This window comes from Orussus abietinus, unplaced genomic scaffold, assembly GCF_000612105.2.
Source record: "Orussus abietinus isolate OABI.00-Male unplaced genomic scaffold, Oabi_2.0 scaffold455, whole genome shotgun sequence".
Classification (NCBI taxonomy): Eukaryota; Metazoa; Arthropoda; class Insecta; order Hymenoptera; family Orussidae; genus Orussus; species Orussus abietinus.
In genome coordinates, this window is record NW_019394601.1 from 1 (window position 1) to 12,759 (window position 12,759).

Below are 12,759 nucleotides of genomic sequence, written 5' to 3' on the forward strand. Positions count from 1 at the left end.
CCTGCCCGTGAGCAATCTCCCAACTCATCTCTGTCTAATATCAGAGATTTCTGATAGGGCCTCGCGCACTCACGATGGCTGTACCATCTACCAGTCGCCGTTGGCGGCTCACGTACTCGTGATGGTAATACCATGCGGCAGTTGAACGTGGTGGCTTACCTACGCTTACCGACACTGCTCGCTTTTGATGGTAAAGGAAGAACACTCGTGACGCTCCACTTGACTTTATCTACTTATCTACTACTATTAAGTACATTGTTACCTCGAAGTCGACGTAATGCGCAGCTTTGGGGCACGCGTCGGTGTCATGTATGGAACTCGCATGCAGCGAATCTGTGTAATGCTAAATCCAAGGGTCATTGTTATCTGTTTATACTTACGGATGAAAATAAAAAATCCTCAGCGTTTTCACCTTTGTCCATGAAAGGGGTACTTGGTAAAAATTACAACTTCGAAGGTAATAAAATTAACATTTTATTTGAAAAATTGAGACATACACGTACGCGAAAACAATGGTAGCACACGATAGCACCGATAAAAATACAGATTAAAACGATATTTGAAGTTCAACGCGAGAAACCACTCGCGTGATCATAGATCTGTGGATCTCAGAGAGATCATTCCTGGCTGGGCGATTTTTTACCCAGCCTACCGAAGATTTTTCAATATTCTTTTTTATTAATCTTAAGAATTCATCGTGATATCTTCGACTGAGAATCGGCGAGAATGATGTTTGAGCGTTCGGCTCAAACGTTCCGCGACCGAACCGAGGGCACGTAAATGGAAATCGAAAAATCTCGGAATCAAGTAACGATGGGTAACGGATCACGTATTAAATAACAGAGTATGTCGATCGCCGATCGAGAACATTATCATTATATCCCTCTTTTTCGGCAATGATTTTTGATACGCAATTGTCGATTCGTCGACGGGCGCGCAGATTTTGACGTTTTGCTGGCGCGTCGTTAGTACAATCCGCGAATGTAAAGAAAATTTACGCTGTATCCGATATCTACAGCTGGTTCCTTTAAGTGGATGATATAATCTCAGATCATGTCAACGGTTCTCAAAAAATTAATACAACAATGATTGAAAATAGCTATCGTTAATAATAATGTCAGTTTAAAGTTTAAAATAGAATCAATCTAGAATTAAGAAAATATATTAATGCATGTTTCAGTTCTTGAGTTCGATGAAATCGTCATCTGTTCCTCTCAGCCCCTTTTACAAAGCTCACGTTAGAACCAATCGAAATCGGTCGACGTAATTCAACATGAATTTGAAAATACAGGTGTTTCCTTATTCTTGAGATCCCTATTGCGTATGAGTATTATAAAACTCAAGAGAATAATACGATTAACAAATTTTTACTGTCCTGTCACAGAAGTATTGTCGCAAATAAGTTTTTCATACATCCCCAAAATCAATCGACAGACCTAAATATCTCAACATGATCGTAATTATATTAAATTGCATCGGTTTTAATTGAATTTCCATGGATTCATTTTTCACTTCTCATAGAGGTTCCGAGGGTCTCCAGCACCGTAGTTTTGCACTACCTACACCCGGCTCCAGATGCAAACAGTAAACATAGCAATAACAGCAAATAATTGCGAAGGAACGTAAATACCCGTCGCTAAATATAACCTCGAGGTTTTTTTCGGGCGAATCTGTCACACCCTCGAACAGGGAACCTCCAAAGAATCAAAAACAAAGAGGCATCTTCGACCGCCTCGTACTTCGACGCGCCTCGCTCTCGATGGCGCTCTGAGCGGCTCGAGCGCGACGAAACAACACGAATAATTTCTTTGCGATATACACAATACGACGCTATAATATTTAAATACATAAATACGTCCAACGTTTTGTCATAGAGATAGATAAAGGAACTATGAAGAATTCAACAGTATCTCAACTAGAATTTGAGAGAGTTACGGCGTGAAGTGGCCAGCTAGTCGACAACTCGACTCGACCCTCATCACGTGATAACTCCACGTTGCGCTTAACGACGGCTCCTCTTGAGATCATTTACGGTTATAATCATCACTTTGGACGCTTCTGGTACTTCCTCTCTAAGAGCTATTCAAGCGCAACGTGGAGATCGACCTGAAAAGACCGTAAATGACAAGAAGCATCCAAAAGTCACAGCGCCGCGACGCCTAACTTGCCGATCGTACTCCAATGACGCCTCAAAGCAGATCTTTAAAGACATTAAGGTTTTGATGCTTGACTTCGTTTCTGTGTCTGGGCCGTAAATCACGCGTAACCATAAAAAGGAATCGTCTGTTCGGTCACCTACGTTTCGCGGCTACCAAACCAGTACGTGTCATCGTTGTAAGGATATTCTTGGTGTCAGAAAATTCTTAGGACCTCCAACGGAACACCCGAGGGAAGTATTATACATACTGGCTGGGTAGTTGCGCAAACTTCCCGAGGACGCTTTAGTCTCGAAGCAGTTCCTTCACAATGCAATTTTTTTTTCGATTTTGTTTTTTAGACGACTCCCAGTTTTCTAGGAACGGCTTCGAGAGCACAAGTCGACCAGGCGTGGTCGCGAAAATGTATCGCAACGCGCGTAAACGATACGAGTACCTCGGGGCTGGACGAAAGTCACAAAAGTTGCGAAAGTAATCCATTGGGTTAAATTCTAATCTAGGCGATGCGGGAGCCTAAAGTTAGGTTTACTAAGAGTCTAGAGTATACGCGCAAGGGCCTTTTCGAGCTACGTTATCTGTAGATAATCGCGTATCATATAAGAATAACCGTTGTTTCGCTTGCATTGGCTGCACGCGACATCGCGACCACTTTTAATACATTGGAAATTCACTTAAATAGGGATAACTTTGAAAACTAACACGGCAGCAAAAAGAAAACTAACGTACATTTTGATTTCTATTGTTTTATCAAGAAAAATTCTCACAGTTCTTCGGAATAAAAAACAACTACCAGATCTTTAATGAACTCGAGTTTTTTTTTTGTTCCTGGGAAGTTTAATTGTCTTGAAGATTTCCCAAGAAATTTATTATTATTATTATCTATTAGCTAATTACGTTTAGGAATGTCACGTGAGCAGTCGAGATGTCGAATTGCAACCATCATCTAGACCTTTTAAAAGGTACGGCGAATCACCGTCTGTTTAGCAAAAGTTGCTCTTGGCACTGTGATCGCTCTTCTTTCGTTTCTTACACAGGCTAACAATTACTCAAATCCCTGATTCAATGCTCAATCTAGCAAATCCCGACTCGACTCTACGAATTTGCATCATTTTCGTTGACCGAATATCTCGCGAAATCAATCCGCCAACTATACTCGTAGATTCATTTCTGCAACGAAAATGTCGTTTCCGAGTGTTTCCAGATGTCCGAAATATTCGTGCAATTTAGCCCACCATCGAGTATAATTCGCTTTTGGATCCAAAAAGAATTTAAATGCGATAAGTGACGGAAGCGTGCCATCCTCGACGATCTGCACGTCACGGTAACGCTCGATGACGACAAGAAAAGATATTTCTGGCATTGAAAATTCGTGATTCTCGATCCAAAGACTTTTGGCATGGCTCGATTGTTATTCCCGCGGCGCGATATCCCTCTGCATTCCCTTTTGGCACAGGTTTTAGCATTCGGAAAGAGACGACTAATTCCTAAGATTTAATTCAGGACGAGATCGCTACTTTCGGGACGCGCAAAGCTTTTTGCAAACGTGACGGGAGGCTCGTCGAGACTTCTACAAGGCCGGGAAATTCCATTTAATTTGTCAATCGAACGACCGCAAATTATCATTTCCATTGTTTGCAATAAATGTATCATAACCTCTAGACAAATTTAATCGGATTCCTTTTTTACCGAACTAGTAGTCGCGTTACGTTATTTCGATACAATTTCTGGCGACTCTCCGCTACTCGCATCGGTCACGTGACAAATTAAATCGAACCGGTCCTCCGGTGTTCGGCAAAAATTTGATTACACGTATCGGAAGAATCTCTGGATCGTCGTTGTCCCGTCCGGGTAGCGAATCTTCTCTTCCCGAAGAGAGATCTTTCTCGTTGCTTACGCGCGGAACGCCTTCATTCGCATCTCGGTACCGAGGAGCCGACCGACGAAGCTACTTTGTTGAGGAAGAAGACAGCAAGAGATCGGGATGAGCAAGGAATTCGTTTCGGACCCGCGGCGGGCGCTCACACCTGCTCCACGCTGATATCGACGGTTCTGACTCTGGAGGAGTCGGTAGGCAGGAGCTGGAGGCGTTCCGGCTCGGCGTCGAGCATGATGATGCACATGAAACTCTTCCCCGAGGCCTGGTCCCTGGGATAGATGGTCACGGGGGCGAACTTGTCGACAGACCCGTCGACGTAGGAGCAGAGCTTCCGGTAGACTTGGGGGAAGTGCCTCCTGAGGGAGACGCCCCTCAGTCTGAGCTGTCGCTGGATGTTGGTGAAGCTGATCTCGCGGGCCTTGCGAGGCGTGTTCTGGCCGTTGGTGCCGGGCTGGGAGGTGAGCACCAGGGTCTCCGGGGAGTCCATCTCGCGAGTGATATTGCACGGCGAGGAGGTCTGCTGGCGACCCTGGGGCGACGCCGAGGCCGAGGCCGCGGGTCTGCAGGAGGCGTCCAGGCGAACCTTGGCGCACCTCGAGACCAGCTGCCTCTCCCACCTGACGGGCCCGCTCGTCGGCACCTCGCTGACCACGCACACCGCCACGTAGAGGACCAGCCTGGTGTCCGGGTTGTAGGCCTTGCAGAGCCTGGTCGCCTCGGCGTAGAGCTCGGCTCCCATCTCGCTGGGCAGCAGGTCCGACCAGCGCATGTAGGTGGGCTCGCCCAGGTCGACAAATCCGTTCTCCACGAACTTCTCGGCGGCCTCGGGGCTCGTGAAGAAGCACTTGACGGCGCCGCGGCCGTGCGAGACGTAGCCCCGGCGGGCCAGGGTCGAGACGTGCTTCAGGGTGGCTGGGTCCTCCTTCGCGGATGACAGCACTTGCCTGCACAGGGTACCCGCCCTGGAGTGCAGACACGTCCTGCGGTGCCGCTGCCAGTGGGCCCTCCGGCACTCCCGCGAGCAGTACAGACACGTGCAGTTGTGACAGCTCTTGTAGGTCTTGCGTGCCTCGGCGACGCTGGCCGCGTTGTTGCACTTGTTGTTCCGACATCGCACCGTCTTCTCCGAGGACGCCGCTGCGGCCGCCGCCGCTGCCGCCACCGCCGCCCCGCTGTCCTGGGCGTTGTCGAAGGAGACCCGTCTGTGCCGGAAGTTTGCCATCCGACCGACCATCCGTGAGGGGATCGTGTCGCTGCCCTCGCTCTTCCGACGCACCAGCTCGCCCACGTAGTAGGACGGTCTCTCCTCCGGGCCGCCCAGCACCTCCAGGGCGCTCCTAGCGGACTCTGGAAGAGCGTCCCCGTTGGATTAGACCTAGGGACGGGCGCCGTCTTCTCGCCCGGGAGATCCGGCACCGTGCTTGCCTCCGATCGCTACGACGGCGAGGCAAAGACCGAGGACGAAGGCGGACGATGGCGGCCAAGCCTGCCCGAAAGTGTTGCCAGACGAGCTCGGGGAACGTTTGGGTAGGAGCGGTTTCGAGATTCGTTGGATGCAGAGAAAGGAACGCGGTGCGGGTCTTTTGCGTCCAGGGCTGCGGACCATTCACCGGTGCAGGGTGTACATTCCAGAATAGTGCTAGACGATGCATCGCGCTAAGACATATCCGAAAAAATTCGATAAAAGTCGAGCAGAAAAAAAATTGAAACGCTTCTTGCATGCGTTAAATTTGTATTTGTATTTAATATTTTTTTTTGTTGCGAAAATGATAAACGTGAAACGAATAGTCGAAGTTTAATTATGTAATTTGATTCGTTGTGCATGGCGTAAAGGCACATCTCTGAAACGTTTCGACGTTTATGATCTACGGAGAGGACATTTGTCAAAGTGTCGAAAAATACTTCATTGGTTTTCGGACAGTCGTTTATCGGCATTCGAATCTCAATCCTAGAGGATGTTAATGCACCAGACAGTCGTGGTAAAGTATAACGGATGTAATTCCTTGAAACATAGAAAGGAAAGTCTAATAATCGTGCGCAAAGAACGAATCGGACACCTAGACAACCTATTGTTTTATAATAGAAAAATATTTGCCTCGTGCACCGCCGCTTCGGTGGTTGTAATTTGACCGAATATAAATGTCAGGCTGGCACGAGATCAATATTTCCTAAGCCTGACATTTACTCAGTCTTCGCTGCCGAGTATCTAACTTCTGCGACTTTTACGTATTCCTCGTGAAATCTTCCCAAAATTTATACAAGCATTATCCTCGAATACAAAAATCGTTCGTAACTTAAATCAAGATTCTTAAGTCGCAATCGTGACGTCTTGCAGTTAATGGCACATCCGTAGAAGATAAAAATACCGCGGCGTTAATAGCTTCCAAGGCGCCATAAACGGGAACAAACGGGCCAGCGATCGTTTCAAAGGGGACGCGTCAGGAAAGTGGAAGAGAAGGGAGGAAAGCTCGAATCTCGAGACCCTGATCGGAATGACTGGCAACACAAAGGGAAGTTCTTCCCTCGTTTCCCGCCCCTCGCGATCTCTCTCTCCGTCTCTCCCCCGACTTTTTCGGCTGCCTAGGCCTCGACGCGAATTTCCGGGCAGCGCGAATTCGAGACTCCGTCGACGCCTCCGTCCTCGAAGCAGCGGCGAACGGCGGAGCTGGCGGACGGAATTCAGAACGGAAGGTTAAACGGGGCTGAGGGAACCTCGGAACGGAAACTTACATAGTCCTCCTACCTTGGAGGTCTTGGCGTAGGTCGCTACAGCTCTTCCCGGCATTGGCGGTCGCGCCGACGTTGGCTCGATGGCGGATGGAAGAGGATCCGGAGGCAGGTCCGGGCCCGGGGCTGGGTGTTCGCGAGACAGAGGGCAACCCGAGGAGGGAATCTAGAACATCCTCCAGGGTGGTAGAGCCGGGGCTAGGTTTGTTCCGCAGAAGAGCTGCCGCCGCCATGGCCTCCTCCGTATCGCTATGCTCTGACCCTAACGAATCGCAAATATTGTCTCGGGTCATGACACCTGCCGAGCAAGTCCGCGATCCCGAGCGACCCCGAACGCGCCCCAACGCACCCAGGGAACCGAGCGTCTCCTTTTTCCTTCTATTTACACTTACGTCTTAATGTCATTTGGAACAACTGTCCCGATTGCAATGGGAAACAAGCAACGACCAGCGATCTCCATCCAAAGCGTTTGCGACGAACGTGGACACAAAACGTCGACCGAGGTGTGGTGAGATGCTACCAGGCGTTTGCGTTTGAACCCTGGCACACGTGAATATCTTCCCAACATATATTGGCGGCACAACAACCGCGAGGAAGGTATTCGTGTCCGTCAGGGTACTCGTGCGTGCATTGGGAAGGAAGGTGCTAAAATGATCGCGAAACGAACAACACTCACCACGAAGGACGCAACTCGTCAAATCAAAAGTGAGGTACATCGGTAGGCGACTTAAACGGGGCACAGGTAGAAACAATAATTTATTTGTCAAAGGATACGTCTACAAAGAAATGATAATAATATCCAAATAATAATAAGTACGGAATACTTAAAGAAGCTCGCAAATCTCGCGCCGCAAAGCTCGGGACACGTCCGAATGTACAAAACATCATCGGTCTTCTCCACAAGGAGCTTAGCGTGCGTAGCTTGCGCTGGTAAAACGAATGTAATTATAATAAAGGTAACAANATAATGCGATAATAATAATGCGATAATAATCGTAATAATCATAATCATAATAATATCATTCAACGCATTTGCAACACAATAGTAACGGAGAGCACGTTATGTGGGTGTAATGTATGTATGCGTGTATACAGGTAAAGGATATACGAATAAACATAAATTGTGAACAACTATACAGTAAACGTACGTGAACGCAAGATCTACGTAATGTAATGGTTTAAAGTAAATCGTACGGGGGCGGGAGAGTATACTCGGAGCGGAAGAGAGTCGGCCGTACGTGGTGGGAGCAATATATGAAATGCCAAGAGAACAGAGAAAGAGGAAAGTCAGAGGGACGTAAGAAAAGTTATAAATAAAGTTGCATAAAAACTGCGCCGCTTAGGATAAGTCGAGGCGACCTTCTCGCTAAGACCGAACGACGACGAAGACCTTTGGAATGACATTGTCGTTGATACGGAGGGTACTCCAAGAAGAAGAGACCAGAGGGGGCAGGAACGGCAAATGGTGTCAGAACCGAATCGAGGATATTTGAGAAAATGCTTATTCCTCGCGCGTGGTGGTGCATCGATGATATTTTTCTCTCATTAAGAACATTGGAAAAAATATAGCGACGCGCACATTTCTTAAGATGAACGAGGAAAAAGTGTTTATCTTCAAGTTGTTATTATTCACGTTGCACCTCATTCGAGTGATCTGCTGGAGTTAAGAAAAAGTTGAGGAAGAAGATAAAAATTGAAAGATTGTAAGAATCATATGCCTCCCTTTGATAGTGGTTGGATGTTGCGATGCACCTGTGGGCATCGCCGGTAATAAAATCTTGCCGCCGGGTGGGCGTTAGCCCTAATCGCGTAGAATTACTCGATTAGACCGGTAAGCAACGCGTGAAATGTAGTTAAACGAGATGATAGAGCGTTTTCATACGAGCCGCATTAAATGGTCCGTTGCGACGTAGAGGTTGCAAACTTGGGAACAAGAGGCCTCGCAAAACGAGGAGAGCGCGTGCAAAGTTGGGAAGACTACACGGAGGAAATACTTCTAGCATATTGGTGTTCTATTGTTATTGGTGGAAAACCAGGAGAAAGTTCGATCATAGATAGTCTATTTTCGCAGACTTTTGGAAAAAGTATAAAATTTATCAACGGCACTGGTTTACCCTAAAATAATTTCGATAGCATGCGGCTTCGAATTATTGGTAACGCGGAATCGAATACGATAAAAAGAAGTTTGAGGAAGCTGAAACAAATTATACTTCAATGCTTAACGTACCTATATAATATTTCGAAAAGAAACAATTTTTTTATTTCATAAGCAATCCTTTGTAGAGTGTTATTTTGTAAAAGACATTCAAGGGTGAAGTTAAATTGCGACACTAATTCTACTAGCATGCAAATTATTAAAGAAGCACGACATTTGTATCGGGCTCTGGAAAAATTAATCGTAATTTCAACTGATTTCCACGCAATTCATTATGATTAATTTGATTCTATTTTCAGGCATTAGTTTCATAATCGCATTCGTATTAAGTTACTTTGCGGTGTATCTAGCAGTTGCCAACGTAACAAATTCTACCCAAATAACGACAAGAAATCTATATTTCCGATCGTTACTCTCTGAAAAATTTTATCTTCTTCAGAAAGGAAGAAATAGAGACCGTGAGAGAAAAAGAAACAGAGAGGGAGAGAGAAAGCGAGAGAGACGCATTTTCAAATTCTTATCAAATTACATCATTACATCAGCGGGACCGAAATACACAATACTCCGTACACATACTCAGTTAATATATATATCAAATATTATTCTCTCACCGGCAAGTTAATGTGTTAGTCCATGCTTTTGAAGTGAGTATCAAAGATCTATCATACCAAAATACCAAAATACCAAAAATACCAAAAATACCCTGTACTTTGCTCTCGTGCTTTGTTGCGGAATACTTCCTCCGTATGGTGACGCGGAGGGTAAAGGGGAAAGACATTATGCGGAGAAAATGGTGGAAGATGGGGGAAAATCGCTTACGAGACCTCGCCTCGTAAAGTAACACGAGCGAGAGGCGAGTAACCTTTGAAAACGGCAACATGCATAATTGCACTCCGTGCTTGGCTCAAGTAATGCGGTTTAGGGAGGACACGTTTAAGTGAGAAATGCACGGACAAGTGCAGGGCATCAGGAGAACCGACGTGAAAGTGCACCTTCGTCAGGTTGCCACCAAAGAGGAGTACATTAGGTCGCTCTCTCTTCGGGATGTCAGAAAGGTGTTCGGAACCCCGATTACCGGAAGGGCACTTTGTCGAGGGAAGTTGGTACTCTTGGCGCCGGAGTACCTCGAGAGAAGGACCTCGTTCCAGATGATCGAGAGGTTGAATCGCCGATGAAAACTTGGGCCCCGTATAAATGGAACCAAGCACCGTCTGCCCTATTTTAAGCAACGATGGCGACCGGTGGCGCTTACACGAAGGATGCGTAAAAATTATACGGAAAAAACACGCCGGGTAGCGCTACGTTTAAAAGCGGTCTAGCTAATTTCTTAACATTTGCATACATATAACGATTGTTTGTACCAGGGATTAAAACTTGAACGAGCATAAATACCTATTGCAATTCCCGCTGCAATTAGTTGACTGACCACATCGAAGACTAATTGCCGCATAGGCTTAGAATCTCGAACGATCGAATTAATCTTACATTATACTTCCCCGTATCATTCGCTTATACGTTGTCTACATTCAAAAGGGAGAGAGAATAATCACACGCGGTGAGTCAGATTTCGCATAAAAATAATCCCCCTCCTTTTCGTTCCCGTGCCCCCTGGATTCCACCCGCGCAAGTAAAACACGCAGGAGTTATGTACAAATGGACAACATTTAATCTATCGGAAACCACTGGAATCGATGATTTCGAGCACCTATATATTACAGCCGATACTACGTGGGCGGGCGCAAACGGGCGGCAACGACCGAAATATCCGAGATATTTCGTAGATGTAATTACAAACGCTGGTCGAGGTGATGCGTTTGAATCGCATGCATGCATGCGGTGCAAGAGTTCTTGCGCGAAGTCGAAGCGGGGGCAGCATTTACAGGGGTTGCGTGGCATCGAATGGGTATCCCTTACGAAACGCGACTTCCTCGATCGAGCCGTTTACAAATAACGCGATTTGTGCGAGGACAGAGAACTGGGAAACATCGACTCCAAAGGGCCTCACGGTATTTCGATCGCAGGTCTTTTCCTCGCGACTTGGACGAGCGCCCGGGAAAGAGAATATACGTCCAGGAGCGAGGTATTTCACCTGCTCCCCAGCAAACTCAGCCAACGCTTCTTAAACGAGACATCGTCTAGTCGAAGCGCGTTAGAGCGAAGTTTCGGGAAGCAGCGGTTCAGTGATCCTTGCCAATTTGGAAGTCACGCTCGGTTTCGGTGCCGCACGCGGACGTCCTCGGCCTCCGACTAGCTGAGCGTCGCGACGCCCCCAAGGCCGAGCGAAAACCTTCCGGGCGTCCCAAGGCGACGTCGCGACCAGGACACGTGGCTTCTAGGTGATGAAGGTGAGAGAGAGAGAAAGAGAGAGAGAGAGGGGTGTGGCTTTACAAGTTTCGTGAACACGAGCTCTACGGTGGCATCATGATCGGTAGGTGGAAAAGCTGGTCGAGAGACGGCACAGAGAGATGCGACGAACGAGAGGACGTTGTCATGCCTCGCACAAGGTGGTACACACTATGTCTACGCTCGCACGGCCGCTACGACTACGCACGACGAAAGCTCCGTGGGCCAAAGGAACAAGCAACAGCGTCCCAGGCTCGTCCGAGTGCTCGATAAAGGGGTCTGGGTCTTGCGGGGTCGACAAGGGTGGTCGAGGTGTCCGAGGTGGTACCGAAACCGTTTGAGTAAAACCTCCAAGGAGGTCCAGACCAGGTGGGCCTCCTCAAACGGCTCGTCTACCCGCGACTTATCGTCCGACCAGGCCTTCGGTCCCGATCGGGCGGAAGATCCGTTCAAGGATACCGGGCGCGCGACCGGAAATCCAAACTGGAAGTCGAAGGTCCGGGGGATCCGCTAGGCGAGCAGCAACTCACCCCGATAGTGACGCTGGTGGTGCTGCCTCGAGTGCTGATGGTGGTAATTCGCGGACGAGGACGGGGACGGGCAGAGGCTGGCCGAGCCCTGGTAGTGGCCCCCCTCCCGCGTCGGCGTCAAATCCAGGAAGAGGCCCGAGGTCGCCGAGTCGACGCAGCTGCAGGACTCCGACGCCGTGGCGTTACACCCCGCGCAGCCCTCGGTCTCCGTGGCCAGACTCATCGGCGTTTCCGGCGAGTCGACCGGCCTCGAGCCCACGAACGAACTCTCCATCCAGCACAACTTCACGCTCCCTGTGACGAAAGCATTCGATTTGGATTAGATTTCGAATGAGTGGACGAGCCTCGGTCGCTTCAAGAGCGTGTCTGAAAGCGCATTCACTATCTGGTCAACCGTCGGTTTCAGGCTCGTCCTCGGTAGCCAATATATCGGGAGACTCACAGGAATTATATACAGAAATTTAGTTCCCCGCGTATAATATTGTAGGTCAAATAATACCGTTAAATGCAAAATTACGTTCCATAACACATGCGTATATCCTTTCTCCTAGCATCGACTCGTTTACATATTAATTCGCATTTCCGTAAAACTGAAATCCGGAGGATCGATACATCGCAAAGTTAATACAGTAAGTTGGCAATTAATTATTGCTGGAGGCACTTCCAGGCGAACGATTCAGCGAGAGCCCGATGTGCATCGAGTCGATAGAGTTCCCGGGAATGTTAGCGTACCCGGAGAGGAAGCTGGTATCGAGCGTTGGATAATACAATCGACGTCGAGAGAGCTTTTCGGTTTCTCCTTCCGAGTTGACAGCCGAAAGGAACGAAGGTAAAGCGCCGCGTTTGTCCGCGGGCGAAAGCGAATCCGCGCAGAATTTCAGGGTAACCTATTTCCGTCCTTCACCGCGCCGCCGAGAGGGGTGCATCGAAATAGAAATTCGAGAGCGAGCTCGCGTATTCGGCTTTACGGTT

General features: G+C 48.0%; 1 protein-coding gene across 7 annotated transcripts in view; it reads right to left on the reverse strand.

Moving 5' to 3' along the window:
• Positions 1–509: 509 nt before the first annotated feature.
• LOC105698999 overlaps positions 510–12,759 on the reverse strand; it is a 54,639-nt gene continuing 42,389 nt past the window's right edge. For 5 of the 7 annotated variants that reach the window (XM_012423873.1, XM_012423957.1, XM_012423711.1 and 2 more), the window contains 2 exons: positions 11,788–12,081; positions 510–5,379 (listed from right to left, as the gene is read on the reverse strand). In XM_012423873.1, the coding sequence (XP_012279296.1) occupies positions 4,175–5,379; positions 11,788–12,081 (1,499 nt within the window). In that variant the 3' untranslated portion in view covers positions 510–4,174. Of the gene's footprint in view, positions 5,380–6,762; positions 7,022–11,787; positions 12,082–12,759 lie in introns of all 7 variants that reach the window. The other 2 variants (XM_012424125.1, XM_023432858.1) reach the window with 1 other exon arrangement.